This window comes from Mobula birostris, chromosome 11 (genome assembly GCF_030028105.1).
Source record: "Mobula birostris isolate sMobBir1 chromosome 11, sMobBir1.hap1, whole genome shotgun sequence".
Classification (NCBI taxonomy): domain Eukaryota; kingdom Metazoa; phylum Chordata; class Chondrichthyes; order Myliobatiformes; family Myliobatidae; genus Mobula; species Mobula birostris.
In genome coordinates this window covers 60,452,807-60,476,308 of record NC_092380.1, presented here as the reverse complement: position 1 = coordinate 60,476,308, position 23,502 = coordinate 60,452,807, and the positions used below count along the sequence as shown (strand labels likewise).

Here is a 23,502-nt window from a genome sequence, read left to right as displayed (position 1 = left end):
TGCAGTCTGCATTGCCATGACGCGTAGTTACATTTTGGGAGAGGTGTGCGTCAGGCTACGGCGTAGGGATCCACGTAGGCTGTGTGTAGGGTTCGCGGCGATGCCGCACCTACGGCGTCGATTTGACGCAGAAGTATAAATCAGCCTTTAGTCATACCCAGCTTTGAACATGTATATGAATTTTGCATAGATGATGTCAAAAGGGACTGGTTGTTATCATTGCATGTACCCAGAGGTATACACACACTTGTGTGTCCTACACAAAGGATCTGGAATAAGTTTTGGAAGTTCATTGGGAAGTACTCAAAGGATCCACACTTAGCAAGTTGGTTATTCGTAAACACACGGAAATGTGACACTTCACGTAAGAATTTCTATCTCCAACCTGCTTACTGTTTGGTATTTCATCTTTCTCCATTCTTAATCAGCAACGATATACTTTCCCCTCCAACATTCTTCCTCAAGTGTCTTGTGAACTTTATACTAAACTCCCACCTATATCTTACTAATGACTTTCATGTCATGTATCCAAGAGGAATCTGTGGCTGTACTTGTGCTTTTTGTTTTTTTTATATAATCTACACATTTAATGATTGTTTACTTTGGCCAATTCACAATTCTAATTCTCTCCATTTAAATGCTTTATTTGTTTTACAGTAGTTTTGACTAATCCTTTGTTCAACTTCGAATTTATTACTAATACTACTTTTACCACCTGCCCCACAGCTCTCACCTCCATCTACTAGTTAATGGCGTTGTGACCACACTGTTCATCATTTCTGCTATTTGTCTTGTTCCGGCTTCCCCAGAAATACAACTTAAACTGCAACCTGGGAGTAATCTGCACGGACCTTTGAAAAATACGTAACGCATTATTTTTCAATTATCTGGCAGTGAGTTGATTTGTGAAAATAGCTCGACATATGAGTTGCTGATCATCAGTTGCTGGTCCTGATGAAAGGTCTCGGCTCAGAAGGTCATCTGTTTATCTTCTTCTGTAGATGCTGCCTGATTTTCTGAGCTACTCCAGCATTTTGTGTGGGTTGCTCAAGATTTCTAGCAACTGCAGATTCTCTTATTTATTATTTAAATAATACACAGTTCTAGATTCTACCAGAAGAAAAAAAAAATTCTCTGTACACTCATCTGTCAAGATCACTCTGTATCATGTAAATACTTAAAAAACATCACGCAATTCTAAACTCTATTCAATACCATCCTATATTACATGTGTCTGATGCACATCTTTCCTGCTTTTATTTGTAAAATCAGCAAATCTAGCAGCTATACTTTTAATGCTTTCTCCTGAACTTGAGGCCCCAGCACTGGTCCCTCTGGCACAGCACTTACCACATCTTATCAACCAGAGAAAGACCAACTGATGCCTCCTGTTGTGTTTGTAGTTAACCAGTCAACCTCCCACCTGCGCCAGTAGTTACCTCAAACTTTTAATTTCTGTATCAACTTCTGAAGTGGCATTCTATCTAATGTCTGATACAAACCTAGTTTCACTTTAGCCACAGCAAATCGATAATTCTTCATAGAACTTTAATAACATAGGGGAAAACATGACTTTCCTTTCTCTAAACCATGTTGATTTTGCCTGATTACCCTCCTACATGCCCTGCTATTACTCTAATAGTAGTTTCTAACACTTTTTCCCAATAACAGACCAATTGACCAGTGGCTTCCTGCTTTCTGATCCCTTTCCCTTTTTAAATAAAGGAATTTGCTATTTATAATCTAATCTTCCCCAGTACTACTTCCCTTGGTATTTTTTCAAATATTTAGTTGCCTTCCTATTCCAGATTTACAGCTATTTTGAAGATATCACTTCTATTGAAAAGACTAAAGCAAACTGCATATTTAATTCATTTGCCATATCTACATTTCTTCAACTCCTTCTCTATACAACCAATGCTCACTTTTTCTTTTTTTAAAAAAATTCAACAGAAACTCTTATCTGTTTCTGTGTCAAGCCAGTTTTATCTAATTCTCTACCTTACACTTATAAATAACAGCAGTGACAAAATTATTAATATTTCTGCTGTGTACTTGTCCAATCATGCTGCTAAATATAATTTGCATATTAAGTTTAGCTAGCTAGCTAGCTTTATAGCTAGCATGCACTCACAATTACCTTTATTTAACTTCAAGATTCTAGCTTTGAATTTCTCCTGGTTTGTTATCCAAGGGGTTGGCTGTGGCCCTTTGTACCTTTTATGTTATTCAGTATACATTTGAAAGAATTTTGAACTGAGACAGCAGATTGAGAATCCCGGGGTAGGAACTTCATCAGAGATGACTACACTTTCTTAAACAGCACAGTGCTCTGTAAATTACATTTTCAGAAATGACACAGTCGAACCTCCTCGAAGTATGTTCATCCAGGGCTGGCAAGTGAAGTGGATGCTGAGTCACCAGCCTAGATAGAAATGAGTCCTTTCTTTCTACACTGTGATAAATGACGCCTGCTGCTTTACCTGTGAATTTCTTGCTGTGTTCTCTGAATGGATTGAATTGCTGTATGAATATTTGTTAGCTCATTCATTCCTTCTCTGCACCTGGGACACAGCAACCCTGCAAGAAATTACATTACAGATCAACTTCAAGCTCAAAGTAAAGAGTTTCATTTTAGTCTTTGTTGGTTCCTCCCCCTTCTCCAGTTTCTAGTCATAATCATGATCTTACAAGATTGGCTGTTTGGGAGGCCTCCACTTCCATGTCGAAGTGTCGATTTGTTTACTTTGCACAAAAAATACCAGTGGGTTGCGCAACATCAGAGAGCAATGCTCCCATCCATACTTGTTGTTTCCGTACTACCTATTAAGACTTACTGAAAGGATATACAGCACCTTAAATGATAAGGATAGAGTACGGGATTCCTAAAAGGACTTACGGCTTTAATGGCATTGTAATACTGTACAATTAGCTAACTGGGTTGAACCCTCACTGAACTTAGTTCGACTAAATTCTGTGTGATTGTGTTTGTGGTTGCTGGGAGCCCTCCAGTTTCTTGGCTAATGTGTCAATTATTCATCTGACCGTCCAGTGTTAGAGGGTTATGCGTGATCTTATTTCCATTCCAGTGCCATTGCTAAATGAAGGATTGCCATCTGTCATGGATGGGATGTTTGTTTGCATTTCTCTCTGACGATGAGCAACCCATTGGTATTTTTTGTGCAGTAATAAAAAGGTAGGTATCTTATCTACTTGCATTTGGTACATTCTGATCCAGTACCTATTGGTTATATTTTGTAAACAAAGGTCAGTCTCTGACACTTCCGTTCTATATAACAAAGAAACATACTACTTTATTAAATCAAAAGACCAACTTTTATTTGTTTGATAACCCTGGAAGACGACCCAGCTTTACCTAGAGCTAACGAGAAAACAATTGACACAATATGAAGTCTATGTAAAGTATTCTAAACAGTTCCAGACTGGAATTAGGAAATATAGTGTAACTTGGGGCCTTTGCTAGGTTAAATATACCACAGAATCTAAACAAAAAAATACATAAAGTTTATAAGTTCAAAGTAAATTTATCATTGAAGTACATATATGTCACCATATACAAACCTGAGATTTATTTTCTTGTTGGCCGTTACAGCAAATACAAGAAACACAATGGAATCAGTGAAAGACTGCACCCAACAGGATGGACAAACAGTCAGTGTACAAAAGACAACACTGTGCAAAAACAAAAAGAAAATACTAAATAAATAAGCATGTTTTTGATATTTGTTGCTTGAAAGTGAGTCCATAGGTTGTTCAGTGATGAGGCGAGTGAGGTTATCCCCTCTGGTTCAAGAACCTGATGGCAGCATGGCCTGGATGGTTGTGTTTCTTGATGATGGGCCCTGCTTTGTCGTGACAGTGCTCTACGTAGATGTCCTCAGTGGTGGTAAGGGCTTTCGTGTTTCCATACCAGGCAGTGATGCAACCAGTCAATATACTCTCCACCACACATCTATAGAAGTTTGTCGAAGTTTTAGATAATACACCCGATCTTCACAAACTTCTAAGAAAGTTGAGATGCTGCCATGCCTTCTTTGCAAGAGCACTATGTGCTGGACCAAGGACAGTTCTTCTGAAGGATCTAAGGACTAGCTCATGGACTTTTAGTTTCTTCCTTATGAAGTCAATAAATATCTCCTTGGTCTTGCTAATACTGACTGAGAGGTTGTTGTGGTACCATTCAGCCAGATTTTCAATTTCCCTCCTAAATATTGATTCATCACCATGTTTGATTCGGCCAACCACGGTGGTGTCGTCAGCAAACTTAAATATGGCATCAGAGCTGTGCTTACCATCACAGTCGTAAGTATAAAGCAAGTAGAGCAGAGGGCTAAGAACACAGCCTTATGGTACACCTGTGCTGATGCTGATTGTGGAGGAGATGTTGCCAAACTGAACTGACAGGGGTCTGCAAGTGATGAACTAGAGGATCCAGTTGTATAAGGAGGTACTGAGGCCCAAGTCTTGAAGCTTATTGATTAGTTTTAATGGGACGATAAGTTTTGAATGCTGGGCTGTAGGCAGTGAAGAGCATCCGGATGTATGTATCTTTGCTGCCCAGATGTTCCAGAATTGAGTGAAGAGCCAAGGAAATGGCATCCACTAATGAAAGGCTAATTATAGAGTTATAGAGTCATACTGCAAAGAAACAGGCCATTCGGCCCAACTGGTCCATGCTAACCATAACTGCAATCTAATCTTGTCCCGTCTGCCATTGTTTAATCCATATCCCCTGAAACCTTTCCTATCTGATGCTCTGCAAATGTTGGAGCAGATCCAACTTGCTTCTGCTGCAGGGGTTGATATGTTTCATCACCAACTTCTGGAAGTACTTCATCACAGTTGATGCAAGTGCTACTGGACAATAGTCATTGAGGTAGGTTACCACGTTGTTATTAGGCACCGGTATAACTGAAGCCTGCTTAAGCAGGTGGGTACATCACACTGAGTTTGTAAAGGTGCCTCCAAGCCCTGCCACAGCTGTCGAGCATCCTTCAGTGACTCAAGTTTGGTCTGAAATTGGCACTTCGCATGTAAGATGGCTTTTCAGAGATTGTACCTGGATAGCTTGTATTTATCCTGATGAAGGGTCTCGGCCCTAAATGTCGACTGTACTTCTTCCTATAGATGCTGCCTGGCCTGCTGTGTTCCACCAGCATTTCGTGTGTGTAGCTTGTATTTAACTTGGTCATCAGACCTGAATGCCACAGATCTGTTCTTCAGCAGATTGTGGACCTCATTGTTCATCCGGGGATTCTGGTTGGGGAAGAGTCTGAATGATTTTGTGGGGACACACTCATCTATGACATTTTATAAAGACTGTGACAACTGTGATGTATTCCTTCAGATCCTCTGATGACTCCTTGAACACCGCTCAGTCTACCAACTTGAAGCAATCCCGTAGCTGCCCCTTGGCCTCCTGCAGCCACTTCTTTGTTGTCCTCATCTCTGGAGCCCTGCTCATTAGCCTCTGTCTGTCAGCAGGTAGGAGGTGGACAGCCAAGCAATCTGATTTCCCAAATGCAGTCTAGGCATGGAATGGCTTTCCTAATCATGGTGGTTGAGCGTGTTGGGATCCCTGGTGCTGCAGGTGATATTTTGATGATAATTGGGCAAAGATTTCTTCAAACAAGCGTGACTGAAGTCCTGCACAATGATTTGAAAGATGTTGAGGTAGGGGGTTGTTTCTTCTTTGCTGATGGTGCACAGCAGGGTTTCAGAACTTGGATCATTGGGATCACTTTTGAGGAAGATATGACCTGAACCTGAGGAGGACCAATATCTTTGCAGGCAAGTTTGTTGGAGCTGTTGGGGAGGGTTTAAAGGGTTTAAACTAGTTTGGCAGTGAGATGGCAATCAGATTGATAGGGTAGAGGACGGGGCAGTTGCTGTACAAGTAGATGCAGTGTGTAGTGAGATTGTGAGGAAAGACAGGCAGATGATAGGGCAAAATTGCATTCAGTGGAATGCCTTGAAGTGTAACATGGAGGCAAAATCGAAAAGGGTGATGAATACAGGACTGAAGGTGTGGTATTTGAATGCACACAGTATACACAGTAAGGTAGATGATTTTGTAGTGAAGTTAGAGATTTGCAACTATGATGTTGGCATCACTGAGTCATGCCTGAAAGAAGATCAGGGTTGTGAGCTTAACATCCAAGAATACACATTGTATTGAAAGGACAGGCTGGTAGATAGAGGGTGCGGGGTGCTCTGGTGGTTTAAAAAAAAATTAAATGAAATCCTTTAAAAGAGGTGACATAGGATTAGCAGATGTAGAATCCTTGTGGGTAGAGTTAAGAAATTGCAAGAGTAAAAAGACCCTTATGGGAGTTATATACAGGCATCTGGACAGCAGCCAAAATGTGAGATATAAATTACAATGGGAGATACAAAAAGCATGTAACAGGGGCAATGTTACAATAGCAGTAGGGGATTTCAATATACAAGTAGATTGGGTAAAAAAGGATCCCAAGAGAGTGAATTTGTATAATGCCTAGGGGATGATCTTTTTAGAGCAGCTTAAGGTTGAACCCACTTGGGGAAAGGCAATTCTGGATTGGGTGTTGTGTAGTGAACCAGATTTGATTAGGGAACTGAGGGTAAAGAAACTCTTAGGAGGCAATGATCGTGATATGACAGTTTGAGATGGAGAAGATATATCAGTATTATAGTGGAGTAAAGGGAAAAGGCATGGGATAGGAGCTGGCCAAGTTTGATTAGAAGGGGACACTAACAGGGATGCTGGCAGAACAGCAATGGCTGGAGTTTCCAGAAACAATTTGGAGGGTGCAGGTAGATACATCCCATAGAAGAAGTATTCTAAAGCAGGGGTCCCAACCTTTTCTGCACCGCAGACCGGTTTATTATTGACAATATTTTTGCGGACCGGCCGACCGGGGGCGGGGGTTGCCAACGGACAAGAGTAGCAGTCAAATACGTTGTGTTTACCCCGAGAAAGACTACCATGACCATGAAGCCTTGCACGGGCACCTGTGTGCGCATGCGTGTACTTGCCGATTTTTTTTCTACAAATCGTTTTTGGCGATTCTGTTCGGTGGGGGAGGTGTGTTAATCACGACCGGAATATAGGTGATAAGACTATAAATCACTTATAAGTGGCTAATACACTCAATTTCGTTTCTAAAAGGGTTTATCTAATGAATTTAATATTAAACACAGTGCATATTTTCCTCACATGAATATAGTAATAAGTCACTTAAGTCAATAGCATCATAACATTTTAATGTTTGGATATTAAACACGCAGCACACATCTTCCCCGTATGAACATATAAAATCATTGCAACACACCAATATCGCTGAATCAGTGGGAGCTCTGGGCCTGTTTTCCTGCAACAAGACGGTCCCATCGAGGGGTGATGGGAGACAGTGATACTCGAAGGGGATTCCTTATGTCCAGTCTATTCCGCAATTTGGTTTTTGTTGCATTCATTGCAGAAAACTCCACTTCGCGGAAGTATGTTGGAAATGGAAGCAACGTTTTCAGTGCTTTCGTGGCTACCTCAGGATACTTAGCCTTGACTTTGATCCAGAATGCTGGCAGAGATGTTATGTCAAACATACTTTTCAGCCCGCCGTCATTTACAAGCTTGAGGAGTTGATCTCCTTCCTGCGCTGACATGGATGGTGCGCGGGTAATGACCTTGCGTGCGTTCAAGCTCAACAGTGCATGACAGGGAATGAGGAAAGGTGCAGCTGACTCATATCACCAAATCATATCGTTTCCTCGCGGCCCGGTAGCACATGCTTTGCGGCCCAGTGGTTGGGGACTGCTGTTCTAAAGGGAGGATAAAGTAACTTAAAAGTAACTATTAAGTGGCTGACAAGGGAAGTCAAAGTGAGAAGATAGATAACTGGGAAGCTTTTAAAAACCAACAGAAAGCCATAGGGAAAGAAAAGATAAAATAAAATAAGCTAGACCATAATATCAAAGAGGATACCCAAAGTTTTTTCAGATGTATAAAGTGCAAAAGAGAGGCAAGAGTGGATATTGGACAGCAGGAAAATAATGCTGGACAGGTAGTAATGAGGGCAAAGGTATGGTGGACAAACTTAATAAGTATTTTGCGTCAATCTTCAGTGTGGAAGCCACCAGCTGTACACCAGAAATTTGAGAGTGTTAAGGGACAGAAGTGAGTATAGTAGTTATTACTGAGGAGAAAATGCTTGGGAAGCTGAAAGGTCTGAAGGTAGATAAGTCACCTGCACCAGATGAACTACACCCCAGGGTTCTTAAAGATGTTCCTGAAGAGATTGTGGAGGCACTAGTATTGATCTTTAAAGAATCAGTAGAATTTACAATGGTTTCAGAGGACTGGGGGAAGAGGGTGGAATCCATTATTAAGGATGTGGTTTCAGGATACTTAGAGGCACATGATAAAATAGGCCAAAGTCATTATAGTTTCCTGAAAGGGAAATCTTGCCTGACAAACCTGTTGGAAATAACAGACAGGATAGACAAAGGAGCATCAGTGGATGCTGCTTACTTGAATTTTCAGAAGCCCTTTGACAAGGTGCCACACACGAGGCTGCTTAACAAGATAAGAGCCTATGATATTACTGGAAAAAATACTAGCATGGATAGAAGATTGGCTGACTGACAGGAGGGAAAGAGTGGGGATAAACAGGGCCTTTACTCGTTGGCTGCCAGTGACTAGTGGTGTTCTGCAGGGCTCAGTGTTGGGGTCACTTCTTTTCATGTTATATGTCAATGATTTGAGTGATGAAATTGATGGCTTTGTAGCAGAGTTTGTGGATGATATGATAGGTGGACGGGCAGGTAGTGTTAAGGAAGTGGGGAGTCTGCAGAAGTACTAGATGGAATATAGTGTAGGGAAGCGTGTAGTCATGCACTTTAGTAGAAGGAATTTTCTAGTCCATTTTCTAAACAGGTAGACAATTCAAAAATCAGAGGTGCAAAGGGACTTGGGAGTCCTTGTGCAGGATTCCCTAAAGGTTACCTTACAGGTTGAGTCAGTGGTAAGGAAGGCAAGTGCAATGTTTGCATTCATTTCCGAAGACAAGTATAAAAGAGCAATGGTGTAATACTGAGGCTTTAAAAAGCATGGGTCAGACTGCACCTGAAGTACTGTGAGCAGTATTGGGTCCTTTATCTAAGAAAAGATGTGCTAGAATTGGAAAGCTTCCAGAGGAGGTTCATGAGAATGATTCCAGGAATAGACTGAACACATGAGGAATGTTTGATGGCTCTGAGTTCTCTAGAGTTCAGAAGACTGAGGGGGGATCTCATTGACACCTACCAAATATTTAAACACTTGGATAGAGTGGATATAGACAGGATGATCCGTATAGTGGGGAAGTCCAGGACCAAGAGGGCACAGCCTCAGAATAGAAGGACATCCACTTACAACAAAGATGAGGAGGAATTTCTTTAGTCAGAGGGTAGTGAATCTGTAGACTTCATTGCCATAGACAGCAGTTTATTAGGTATTTTTAAAGTGGAGATTGACAGGTTCTTGATTCGTCAAGGCATGTAAGGCATGAAAATGCCCAACGCAGGCATGGTCTGAGTCGACATACCCTCCCCTTGATTTGTCAGGGCGTCAAAGGTTACATGGAAAAGTCAGGAGAATGGTACTGAGAGATAATAGATCAGCCATGCTTGAATGGCAGAGCAGATTCGATGGGCTGAATAGTCTATTTCTGCTCTTGTGTCTTATGGCATGTAGATTTTACATGAGCCACTGGATACAGTAAAGGTGAGGAATCCTGGCTAATATTAACTTTCCCAGAGGTACATAAAAATCCTAATTCTTTTTGAGATCAACCTACATACAATATATGAAAGCTTGGGCATGGACTAGACAGCTCTGTCACGAAGGGTATATTGTGCTTCAGTTTGCTTTAATGAATTGGGAAGACTATTCCTTCCAGTCGGATGTGCATCTTCCTCAGCTGGTCCCAAGTGGAATGCATCAGAAGGATGTAAATGATAAATTTGTTCAGGTATTGCTTCCTTCAGGCCAACATAAGTGACTTTCTAAAAGCTTGGAACCCAGAAAGATGCTACCATGTGATCATTTCACTTTGAGTATTTGGGAAAACAACACCTACTGTCATCAGACGAGTCATCTTGTACTGGTTCTGGTGTTGAACAACTGCTCTCTGTGTTCTGCGATCTGTTGGGTATTGGAAGATCACTGTTTTTGCACCCAACACATTCCTGAACTTGGACCTACCAACAAAAAGCACTTGTCAGCAATTCATATACCTATTGTTAAATATGCTAAAAAGGTAGTGTAATTCATAACTGATCTGTATTTTTCATTAATAGTTATTGATCAAATTTTAAGTATACTTTGAGGAAGGATTAAAGAATGTGTAAACACAATAGAAGGATAATTCTATATTTTCTCTTACATCATGGATAAGAAATCCAAAAAGGAAGTCAGATTGATGGGATCAGAACAACTTTGAGCTTGATTTAAGTACCTATACCATATAACAATTACAGCACAGAAACAGACCAACTAGGCCCTTCTAGTCCATGCCAAACTCTTACTCTCACCTAGTCCCACCGACCTGCACTCAGCCCGTAACTCTCCATTCCTTTCCTGTCCATATAGCTATCCAATTTAACTTTAAATGACAACATCGAACCTGCCTCAACCACTTCTGCTGGAAGCTCGTTCCACACAGCTACCACTCTCTGAGTAAAGAAGTTCCCCCTCATGTTACCCCTAAACTTCTGTCCCCTAACTCTCAACTCATGCCCTCTTGTTTGAATCTCCCCCCTTCTCAATGGAAAAAGCCTATCCACGTCAACTCTATCTATCCCCCTTATAATTTTAAATACCTCTATCAAGTCCCCCCTCAACCTTCAATGCTCCAAAGAATAAAGACCCAACTTGTTCAACCTTTCTCTGTAACTTAGGAGATGAAACCCAGGTAACATTCTAGTAAATCTTCTCTGTACTCTCTCTATTTTGTTGACATCTTTCCTATAATTCGGTGACCAGCACTGTACACAATACTCCAAATTTGGCCTTACCAATGCCTTGTACAATTTCAACATTACATCCCAACTCCTATACTCAATGCTGTGATTTATAAAGGCCAACATTCCAAAAGCTTTCTTCACCACCCTATCCACATGAGATTTCACCTTCAGGGAATTATGCACCATTATTCCTAGATCCCTCTGTTCTACTGCATTCTTCAATGCCCTACCATTTACCATGTATGTCCTATTTTGATTAGTCCTATCAAAATGTAGCACCTCACTTTTATCAGCATTAAACTCCCATCTGTTATCTTTCAGCCCACTCTTCTAACTGGCCTAAATCTCTCTGCGAGCTTTGAAAACCTACTTCATTATCCATAACTCCACCTATCTTAGTATTATCTGCATACTTACTAATCCAATTGTGATTGTATGTCACATTTACCCTTCTTCAGCTCACTGCAGATAACCACCCCCCTGTCCATGGAAAACTTACCTCTCAGAACTTCTTTAAATTTATCCCTTCTCACCTAAAACCTCTGCTTTCTAGTTCCAGATTGTCCTGCCCATAGAAGATTACTCTTGGCATTCAGTCCTGCCCATCATGATTTCATAAACCTTTAATATGAACCCTCAGCCTCCAAACTCCCAATGAGAATAAACCCAGCCTAACCAACCTCTCCTTAATATTACGGCTCTCTGTTCCCAGCAACTTCTTGGTGAATCCTTTTTGCACTCCTCTATTGCTATCACATTGAACCTATAAGTGTGGTGACCAGAACTGTCTGCAGTACTCCAAATATTTTTAATAATGACCTGTTGCCCGATTCGACTTCTGGTGCCGTTGCTGCTCAGTGACTTTGCTGTCAGTAATTTGTGTCGGACTCTTGTCTGCACAATTCCATCTTTCTCAAACTGGATGATGTCATTTGCTGTGTCCCAGGGACAGGTACTACAAGGAAGAAAAGAAAGAACCAGGTTTATTATCATTGACTTATATGATGTGAAATTGGTTATTTTGCAGCAGCAGCACAATGTAAAGACATTAGAACTCACTATAAATGACAAAATTAATAAACAGTGCAAAAATAAAGAAATAATGAGGTAGTGTTAATGGACTTTTCAGAAATTTGATGGCAGAGGGGAAGAAACAGTTTCTGAATCATTGAGTGTGGGTCTTCACGCTCCTGTACCTCCTTCCTGATGTTGGTAATGAGAAGAGGGTCTATCCCAGATGATGAGACTCCTTAGTGATGGACCAGAAATATCACATGTGGTCTAATTTTCTATGACAGTAAACAGTGTATTTCCACAAATGTTTATGACATTCAACTCTGAGTATTTGAATGGTAGGGATTATTTGTTAGGGAATTTGCACCGGACAGTAATTTGAAATGTCCATTATAAATATACAAGAACGTGTCAGATAAGTGGTACATACTCAGTGAACTTGTATTTCCATTTTTTTGTTGCTTCGTCCTGTTGGAAGAGTCTTGGCACCCAATCCTGACATTGTTCTTTACGCTCTTTGGCAGCTTTGCGTTGTGCTTCCTCCAGAATAAACTTCTCCTGTGTAGCCTGTTCCTGATCATGGTTCTTTATTGCTCTGGTCACCCTCTGCCAGAGCCTAGGAAAATAGCAGAACAGATTAAAATTCCTTCTGTAGTACTGCCTTTGTACCTACCCAATGAATACAGCAACATGCCAAGCCCTGGCTGCAAAATTAAACTCATTCACACAGGGGCAAAAACAGAGCTGCAAATGCTGGAAATTTTAAATAAAACTGGAAATGCTTAGCAGGCCAGGTAGCCCATGTAAAGGAAGAAACAGATCGGTTGCATTTTATGCAATACATTGACAGCGCTGTCAATTGTTACTTTACTGATACTTTTGTTCTCACACCCTCCCTTCCCACCCATAGCTATGAAAGTTCACTTCTCTCCATCGTCCTTCCCAACAGTCTCCACAGTTCAATACGTGTTTACTGCTACTGGCAGTGTGATACTACCTTTGCTTCCCTACCAGCATTCTGTAGGATCTATTTCTTGCATGAGTTTGATTCGCTTATGTTTGGTACATTTAAGTAAACTGCATTCTGTGCTCCTCTGCATTGGGGTAAACAAATGTAAATCGGGTGTCAGCTCTGTTTAGTTCACCAGATAACTCTGAGCTCCCAGCTGCCTATCAGCTACCCATCCCACTTCCACTCTTACCTCTGACTTTGATGCCTTACACTTTTCGAATAACCCTGAAGTAAGCTTGATGAACGTCATCATTCTGACTGACTAGGCAAGTGCCTGGCCTTGGGATTGAATTCAACAACTTTAGACAATCAGTCTTTCTAATTTATATCAGAACTGGTGAGTTCTGATAAAATGTCATCATTTTGTAATATTAACTCAACATTTTTGTCTCTACAAGTGTTGCCTGATCTGTTGAGTACTTGTAGCATTCCCCTTTAGTTTCACTTTTGCAGTAACTATGGTATTTTGCACCTCACTGAAACAATTCATTTTTTTCTCTGCCCTCGTTTGTTGCTTTCCACTTGCATTTCGTCAGTCAGATGATGCAATCATCATTGACTTTATCACTCAGTTGGCAACATTTGTGCCATTCACTCTTTCATGGTCTCCACTCTTCAGAGACATTCCTTTTATTCAATCCCCTTTTCTCTGCAATTTAAAACCCATTTTATCAAGACTGAGGAAAAATTGAAAATCAGAGAACATGAAGCTGAAACATTAATTTTGGTTTGGCATCCATAGATGCTGCCTGATCAGACAGGTACTTCCATCATGTTGGTATCTATTATCTTTGCAGTCATGAAATGGGTTTTGCTAATAAACCCAATATTTACCAGCCACCTGTCTCCTTGAAAGTATCAATTACTTGCCACCGTAAACCTTCTGCTTCATAGTCATAGTGATATATTATTGATCCGGGGGAAATTGGTTTTCGTTACAGTTGCACCATAAATAATTAAATAGTAATATGAAAATTATGCCAGGAAATAAGTCCAGGACCAGCCTATTGGCCCAGGTGTCTGACCCTCCAAGGGAGGAGTTGTAAAGTTTGATGGCCACAGGCAGGAATGACTTCCTATGACGCTCTGTGTTGCATCTCGGTGGAATGAGTCTCTGGCTGAATGTACTCCTGTGCCCAACCAGTACATTATGTAGTGGATGGGAGACATTGTCCAAGATTGCATGCAACTTAGACAGCATCCTTTTTTCAGACACCACTGTCAGAAAGTCCAGTTCCATCCCCACAACATCACTGGCCTTACAAATGAGTTTGTTGATTCTGTTGGTGTCTGCTACCCTCAGCCTGCTGCCCCAGCACACAACAGCAAACATGATCGCACTGGCCACCACAGACTCATAGAACATCCTCAGCATCGTCTGGCAGATGTTAAAGGACCTCAGTCTCCTCAGGAAATAGAGACGGCTCTGACCCTTCTTGTAGACAGCCTCAATGTTCTTTGACCAGTCCAGTTTATTGTCAATTCGTATCCCCAGGTATTTGTAATCCTCCACCATGTCCACACTGACCCCCTGGATGGAAACAGGGGTCACCAGTACCTTAGCTCTCCTCAGGTCTACCACCAGCTCCTTAGTCTTTCACATTAAGCTGCAGATAATTCTGCTCACACCATGTGACAAGGTTTCCTACCGTAGCCCTGTACTCAGCTTCGTCTCCCTTGCTGATGCATCCAACTATGGCAGAGTCATCAGAAAACTTCTGAAGATGACAAGACTCTGTGGTACTTCCAGCAGTAAGCTGTGGGAGTTTGCCACAATGAAAATTGTGGCAGTGTCTAAGGTATTGATTTTCAAATACAGTGGATTGTGGTTAATTGGGCCATTGGTTAATCGAAGCATTTGGGACACCAATTAAAGAACAAAAACTAATTGAGAAAATAGCTGGGATTCCCTTCATTTATTTGAGACTCTACACCGCTTAATTGTGACAGGAGACTGTTGCTGAAGTTTCTAACTAGTGTCAGTCATGGCATTTGTGTGGCTATTAAACACTAAACGTACTTAGAGTGAACAGTTTTTAAATAAAGCTAGTTTTGTGTTTCAAAAGCAGTGATTTTTATTACTGATAGTTGGTGAGAAATAAGCGGTAAGACAACTCAGAACTGTTTTGGTCACTGCAGTTTCGAGCGTTCAGGCTTGGAGGTGCCAGAAATAGCTGGGAGTGAAAATGAAACAATTTCACTACTTCAACAAGTTAGGAACTATGAAGAATTTGAAGGTATCGACAATCATCGTGCATTTTACAATGAAAATGAAGATTTGGATGGTGTTCTTGTCGAAAGCATTGTATGAAGGCTGTCCGTTATCTGCAGTAGTTGTCTGCACTAATTTTGTTCATTTACAATCAATCTAAAGAACATGGCAATGTACACTGGATGAATTCCTCCATGGTTAACTATTAATAGCTAATTAATACACAGTTTTATAGTGCTGCAATAGTATTTTTAGTTCCAAATTGTTCTGTATTTCATTTGAACATGAAATTTATTACTCAGTTAAATTGTAGTTTGTCATTTTGATACATTTTTAACTATTTCCATGAAACTTCAGTTAATTAGGGTAGCTGCCTAACTGGACCAAACTGTACAGATCCCGAAGTGTCCCAGCTAACCAGAATCCACTGTAGTCATTTCTTTAATGAACCGGAGGCTGTTCTGGTGTATTGAATGCAGTAGTGAATTTTGTCATTGCCAAGAGGTGGCTCCTGAGATGCGAGAAGTGGTCTACTTTTTCCAAGTCTTCATTAAGAACGTATTGATGGCAGGCCTGACCCATGTTTCTGAATGCCAGCACTCGCTGTACACCTGGTCCACATTCCCAATCTTCAGCACTTAAAGTAAATACAATTTCACTCAAAAATAGTGCCTGTTACAGACTATAATCGATATTTTAGCAATGGCTTATTCTACGTTAAGTCTATGATCAAGTCAGATCAGATTAAATTCTAAGGCAACTGGGCAGCTCCCAGTACCAAACATCTCAGTGGACATCTGCTCATCCAGGACAGGATTAAGTATAACTGTAAGAGCAAACTTAAACACACATACTCACAGTTCATGCTCATCTCAACTCTCAGAAACATTCCAACTATTTCACTCAACTGATTGCTTTCAAATCCAATGGATACTAATCCATTCAGTAAACAAAGATATTTTGACCAGTTAATCTGCGTCTTGTGTGGTTGTAAAAAAGAATGTTGCTCCAAACACTAGAAATGTACACCAGAGTAGATAAAAAAAATCCTCATTGTTAATATCATCTCAAGGAAGCTACCTGAGTATCACAACATCTCTAAGCTTGGATTAGGTCTTAAATTCACAACTTTATCACTCAATGTTAAGATGAAGCTGAACTGATATAAACTTCAAAATGATACTGATTTGATACTGTGGGTTCAGACTAGCTGAACGATTCTAGTGTTACAAAATGAAAGGTAGAAGTGAGTTCCTGCAGCTAATGTACAGAACTCACTTTATAATTTCTTTGATAAACTCACCTTGTAGCAACTACGTCTCTTGCTTTATTTAAAGCTTTGCTGTTATTTGTTACTTGTCTGACATACCTTTCAGACTCAAATTCAGCCTGCTCCTCCAACCACACAATGTGACGGACTAGACGCTCTTTCCGAATCTCACTTGTGACATTCCAGAATGTAACAGGTATTCCAGTTTTTTTCTCCTGAATAAAAACCTCCCGATCCTGTTGCAGAGAAGGAAAACACTGACGAATGTGGAAAGGTTTGATTTCAGATTTTATGTTCTTTCTATTCCATCAATGTTTTTATTATTAACTAGAAAACTGTTTGCCTCAATTTACTTTTCTTATGAAAGTAAGGGAACTTACAGAATATATTAAGCATCTTGTACATGGATTACACATAGGGAAGAAAATGTTAAATACTGATCCAATAACTAGATATAGAGCAATTTCACATCAAGAACTAAGTGGTGAAGTAGATACAGAATTGGTTTGATGCAACTAAAGATCTTTCTAACAATCCCATCAGGAAAGTCCAGTTTACGTATGGTACATGTTGGTCAAAAAATCAGACCCACTAAACACTTCACCAATGGTTAGCTCCAGTCACAATTTGTTACTTCTTATTTTCCCCTTCGGCATTCTCAAGTCAATCTAGTATCCAATTTCGGTACATATTAGGAGACTTGTGTTGCAGCTGTCACATGACTACCTCAAACTAAATGAACACTGGGCAACTCATTTCATATTGAACCCAAAAGGCCAACGAACTTTTAAGTGATTGGTCTCATTTGAGCTGAGTTGATACTAGTGTCTTTTGGGGGAAAGTGAAGGAACAGTCAAGATAATGATGCAGTCTGTCTCAGTTGAGTGATAATTGAGTAAATAAGCCTCATACAAATGTAGATATGTGAGAGACTTGTTCTATAGCTGTGGGATTCCTGTAAACAGAAGCTATAAAGTAAATTGTTGGTCTTAAAATGATCTATTGTGGTAATAAGCTAAATTGACTGGAAGATCCCCAGTCAGTGTGCTGAATTAGCTGACTTCTTCAGGACTTCAATTAGCATACCACAAGTTGATTCAGTGGTCAGCATGCGAACATATGATTGAGAGTCCTACAGCACAGGAACATGCCTCTCAACCCATTATGTCCACACAACCATCAAACGCCCAGACTAATCATATTGATCAGCACTGTGAATGAGGGCTCAACATAGCACTAATCTCATCTGTGACGCTTCAACATTTCAGTATTGTGATGACACAAACCACCCAGTTTCACAGTGGAAGGAATGCTCGTTGAGAAGGTGCTGAAAATGGATGGGGAAACTTGGATTAACAGAAATGCCACTCAAAAGCAAAGAATTGATTTCACAATCAGGTTCAGTGTTAATGTAGGAACTTACCCAGTGCCCTTGCAGTGTGGCCTGTACCTCCTCACACAGTGATATCTTCCCTGTAATTTGATTCACGTTATCATTGCCTCCTAGGAAAGGCTGCCAGCAAATGTGAAATGATTACTACTGGAAATACACAACTCTGTGAAGCTTATCTTGATGTATCAGAATAAACCAAATCCTATGATATAATGAGTTCAGAAGCACAGGAGAGCTTTAGAAGTTTCTGAACAGCAACCAAACTATTTACAAGTGCACTGGGACACAGAAGGTGGATATGTGCAAATATTTCATAGGTGATAACCAGTTGTTAAAAAAAATTATTTCACTGAATCGCTCGAGTGACAATAAAGGATGCTGTATAAAAAACAACTGATTTCTGAGAGATTTACCACCCGAAGCAGATTTAATCCACTGCATCTCGATTTATCAAGTCAGTTACATATAGACACTTCTGTTTGTAATCACACCAATATAATTGTGCAGAAGCAGTAGGCAAGATCTTCTTTACCTTCAGTTTGAACTCGAGTTCTGCCTTGTACTGGGTTGTCTCACACTCAATGGTTATCTTCCCACCCATTTCCAGGGTCGGTGTTCCATACAATAGCCCTACAACAAAGAATCAATGGTGCCAAAATTATGGTAGATACAGACTGAAAGTAATGCTAACTTAAGATGTCTCTGGCAGCTCGTGCATTGCACAAGGCCTATAATATAGAGAACGTAACCCCTTATCTACTGCAATGATATAAATATAGTCATTATTCAAAATATATAAAAAATATGTAGCAGTATGAGATCAGAGGGTGTATAAGATGTGTAAAAACATCATAATTTTTTTCCAAGGCTGTAAACTGTGCACAGCCTTTACCAGTGTAGTCAGGTTTAGGAAAGAATTGACCAATATCATTGTCTGAATGAATAACAAAATGACAGTGGGACAAAACACAATACAAGTGCACGCACATATACATAAATGCACAGAGCAGAAACACAAGCAACACAGCCCAACCAGTGTTTATGCTTTTTGCTTCCCACTGATAGTGTAAGTCTACTTTCTCTTTTTCCCTCATTCTGGTACAGGGGGCAGGGTTTCAGATTTCTGGATCATTCGGATCTCTTCTAGAAAGAGGACAGATCACACGTGAACCCGAGGGTGACCAATATCCTCGCGGGCAGGTTTTCTAGAGCTGTTAGGGAGGGTTTAAACTAATTTGGCAGGGGAATGGGAACCAGAGTGATAGGACTGAGGATGGAGCAGTTGGTAAACAACTAGATGCAGTGTGTAGTGAGACTGAGGAAGGACAGGCAGATGATAGGGCAAAATTGCAGTCAGTGGAATGAGCTGAAGTGTAACATAGGGGCAAAATTGAAAAGGCAATGAAAATAGGACTGAAGGTGTTATATACTAATCCACATAGTATACAGAATAAGGTAGATGATCTTGTAGCACAGCTAGAGATTGGCAGGTATAATGTTGTGGGTATCACTGACTTGTGCCTGAAAGAAGATCATGGTTGGGAGCTTAACATCCAAGGACAGACACTGAGTTGACAGGACAGGCAGGTAGGCAAAGGGGGTGGAGTGGCTCTATTAGTAAATGTGGTGATAGGCATGGGTGATTTCAATATTCAGGTAGTTTGGGAAAATTAGGTTAGGACTGGATTCAAAATGAGGGAATTTGTAGAATGCGTACGAGATAGCTTTTTAGAGCAGCTTGTGGTTGAGCCCACTTGGGGAATGGCAATTCTGGTTCGGGTGTTATATAATGACCCAAGTTTGATTAGGCAGCTTAAGGTAAAGGAAGCCTTTATACATAAGAACATAAGAAATAGGAGCAGGGGTAGGCCATCTGGCCCATCGAGCCTGCCCTGCCATTCAATAAGATCATGACTGATATGTTCATAAACTAGCTCCATCTACCTGCCTTTCCCCAATAACCCTTAATTCCCCTACTATGTAAAAATCTATCTAACTGTATCTTGTATATATTTAGTGAAGAAGCCTCAACTGCTTCCCTGGGCAGACAATTCCACAGATTCACCACTCTCTGGGAAAAACATTTTCTCCTCATCTCCATCCTAAATCTTCTCCCCTGAATCTTGAGGCAATGTCCCCTAGTTCTAGTCTCACCTACCAATGGAAACAACTTTCCTACTTCTATCTTATCTATCCCTTTCACAATTTTGTATGTTTCTATAAGAACCCTTCTCATTCTTCTGAATTCCAGAGAGTATAGTCCCAGGCAACTCAATCTCTCCTCATGGATTAACCCCTTCATCTCTGGAATCATCCTGGTGAACCTCCTCTGCACTGCCTCCAAAGCCAGTATATCCTTCCTCAAGTATGGAGGCGAGAACTGCACACAGTACTCCAGGTGTGGCCTCATCACTACCCTGTATAGTTGCAGCATAACCTTCCTGCTCTTGAGTTTGATCCCTCTAGCAATGAAGGCCAACATTCCATTTGCCTTCTTAATAACCTGTTGTACCTGCAAGCCAACTTTTTGTGATTCATAAACAAGCACTCCCAAGTCCCTCTGCACAACAGCATGCTGCAATCTTTCACCATTTAAATAATAATCTGCTCTTCTATTATTCCTTTCAAAGTGGACGATCTCGCATTTACCAATGTTGTATTCCATCTGCCAGACCTTGGCGCACTCACTTAACCTATCTATATCCCTCTGCAGACTCTCCACATCCTCTGTACAATTTGCTTTTCCACTCAGTTTATATTTTATTGTCGCCAAACAATTGATACTAGAACGTACAATCATCACAGCAATATTTGATTCTGCGCTTCACATTCCCTGGATTACAAATATTAAATATTAAAGATATTAAAAATGGGTAAAATGAGTAAATATTAAACATTTAAATTATAAATCATAAATAGAAAATAGAAAAATGGGAAGTAAGGTAGTGCAAAAAAACCCGAGAGGCAGGTCCGGATATTTGGAGGGTACAGCCCAGATCCGGCTCAGGATCCGTTCAGCAGTCTTATAACGGTTGGAAAGAAGCTGTTCCCAAATCTGGCCGTACAAGTCTTCAAGTTCCTGAACCTTCTCCTGGAGGGAAGAGGGATGAAAAGTCTGTTGGCTGGGTGGGTCGTGTCCTTGATTATCCTGGCAGCACTGCTCCGACAACGTGTGGTGTAAAGTGAGTCCACGGATGGAAGATTGGTTTGTGTGATGTTCTGTGCCGTGTTCACGATCTTCTGCAGCTTCTTTCGGTCTTGGACAGGACAACTTCCATACCAGGTTGTGATGCACCCTAGAAGAATGCTTTCTACGGTGCATCTATAAAAATTATTGAGGGTTTTAGAGGACAGGCTGAATTTCTTTAGTTTTCTCAGGAAGTAAAGGCGCTGTTGGGCCTTCTTGGCAGTGAACTCTGCTTGGTTGGACCAAATCAGGTCATTTGTGATATTGACCCCGAGGAACTTAAAGCTTTTGACCTGTTCCACTTGCGTACCACCGATGTAAATGGGGTCGTGCGGTGCGCTACTCCTTCTGAAGTCAACAACCAATTCCTTCGTCTTGCTGACATTAAGGGATAGGTTATTGCCTTTGCACCATGCCACCAGGTTCTAATTTCCTCTCTGTACTCAAACTCATCATTACCCAAGATACAGCCTACAATTGTTGTGTCATCAGCAAACTTATATATTGAGTTTGTTGGAAACTTGGCTACACAATCATGCTCAATATATAAGTTTGCTGATGACACAACAATTTAGTGTCATCAGCAAATTTTGCTATGCTACACTCAGTCCCCTCTTCCAAATCATCAATGTAAATGGTAAACAGCTGCAGGCCCAGCACTGAGCCCTGCGGCACCCCACTACCACAGACTGCCAACCAGAGAAACACCCATTTATACCAACTCTCTGCCTTCTATTGGTTAACCAATCCTCTATCCATGCCAATACACTCCCTCCAACTCCATGCATCCGTATCTTATTTATAATTCTCTTGTGCAGCACCTTATCGAACGCCTTCTGGAAATCCATGTATACGACATCCACCTCTTCCCCTCTATCCACTGCACCCATTATGTCCTCAAAGAACTCCAGTAAGTTTGTCAAACAGGACCCGCCCTTTCTGAATCCATGTTGTGTCTGTCTAATGGAACCCCTCCTTACTAAATGTTTCGCTATTTCTTCCTTAATGACAACTTCAAGCATCTTCCCGACTACAGATGTTAAGCTAACTGGCCTAAAGTTGCCCGTCTTTTGCCTACATCCTTTGTGATAGAATTTACACTGCAGTTTGAAAAGGAGAAGCTAAAATTGAATGTAGCAGTATTACAGTTGAGTAAAGGGAATTACAGGGGCATGAGAGAGGAACTGGCCAAAGTTGATTGAAAGGGGACACTAGCAGGGATGATGGTAGGACAGCAAAGTTTGGAGTTTCTGGAAGCAATTCAGAAGGTGCAGGAAATACACATCCCAAACATGAAGAAGTATTCTAAGGGGAGGATGAAGCAACTGTGGCTGACAAGGGAACTCAGCAACAGCATAAAAGCAAAAGAGAGGGCATATAATAGCAAACACTTGTGGAAGGGTAGAGGATTTGGAAGTTTGGAAAAACAACTAGTGGCAACTAAAAACAACCTTTAAGAGAGAAGAGATGAAATATGAAGGTAAGCTAGCCAATAATATCAAAGAGATACAAGAAGTTGTTCCAGGTATATAAAGAGTAAAAGAGAGACAAAAATGGATATTGGACCACTGGAAAATGATGCTGGAGAGGTGGTAATAGGGAACTTGAATATTGAAAGACCTAGACAGAGTGGATGTGGAGAGGATGTTTCCTATAGTGGGGGAGTCTCAGACCAGAGGACACAGCCTCAGAATAGAGGGACATCCATTTAGAACAGAGATGAGGAATTTTTTTAGCCAGTGGGTTGTGAATCTGTGGAATTCATTGCCACAGACAGCTGTGCAGGCCAAGTCAATGAGTATATTTAAAGTGGAGGTTGATAGGTTCTTGATTAATCAGGGCATCAAAGGTTATGAGGAGAAGGTAGAAGAATGGAGCTAAGAGGGACAATGAATTGGCCATGATGGAATGGCAGAACAGAGTCAATGGGTCGAATGGCCTAATTTTGCTCCTGTGACTTATAGTCTTTTTCTAGCTTCCCTTTGTGTGCATGTGAAGGAAACAATCAAAATGCACATAAACAATTTTATTTTTATAGTGCTCCTTCAAAAATTTATTTTGGAACACTTTACAAGTGAATAGCAAAAATAAATAGCAGATGACCCAAGTTAGCAATTTAAGAGCAAGGCCTTGTGGAGATAATTGAGAGTTAAGATAGAGGATCAAGACAGAAAATCTGAGTCTAGAATCTATAGACAATGTGGCTAAAGGAAACAACCCGTGATGGTACTAAAAGCGGGGGGGAAGAAGGTGCACCAGTAGTAGTTTTAGCTTATCCAAGTCTTTGTGTCAAAAAGATAGAGGAAATAGCTGGCAACAAGTGTATCACAAGATGTATTTCTTTATACTGTAAGTGAGCAATGGTCAACAAAAAGCTGTCAGAAAAAAAAAATGAAATCGAAAATGCTGC

General features: G+C 40.7%; 1 protein-coding gene and 1 long non-coding RNA gene across 8 annotated transcripts in view; one reads left to right on the top strand and one right to left on the bottom strand.

Annotated features, from left to right (window-relative positions):
• LOC140205105 (oxysterol-binding protein-related protein 5-like) overlaps positions 1-23,502 on the bottom strand; it is a 139,260-nt gene that overhangs the window by 3,058 nt on the left and 112,700 nt on the right. For all 6 annotated transcript variants that reach the window (XM_072272292.1, XM_072272296.1, XM_072272291.1 and 3 more), the window contains 7 exons: positions 18,438-18,535; positions 17,936-18,025; positions 16,612-16,748; positions 12,449-12,634; positions 11,824-11,959; positions 10,119-10,239; positions 2,484-2,580 (listed from right to left, as the gene is read on the bottom strand). In XM_072272292.1, coding sequence (XP_072128393.1) covers positions 2,484-2,580; positions 10,119-10,239; positions 11,824-11,959; positions 12,449-12,634; positions 16,612-16,748; positions 17,936-18,025; positions 18,438-18,535 — 865 coding nt within the window. The remainder of the gene's footprint in view (positions 1-2,483; positions 2,581-10,118; positions 10,240-11,823; positions 11,960-12,448; positions 12,635-16,611; positions 16,749-17,935; positions 18,026-18,437; positions 18,536-23,502) is intronic.
• The window catches only part of LOC140205106 (uncharacterized), an 86,655-nt gene that overhangs the window by 26,436 nt on the left and 36,717 nt on the right, over positions 1-23,502 (top strand). The window contains exon 5 of one of the 2 annotated variants that reach the window (XR_011887757.1): positions 3,614-3,909. The exons of the other annotated variant lie outside the window; for it this stretch is intronic. This is a non-coding gene — a long non-coding RNA (uncharacterized lncRNA). Of the gene's footprint in view, positions 1-3,613; positions 3,910-23,502 lie in introns of those variants that run through there. 2 annotated transcript variants of the gene reach the window in all.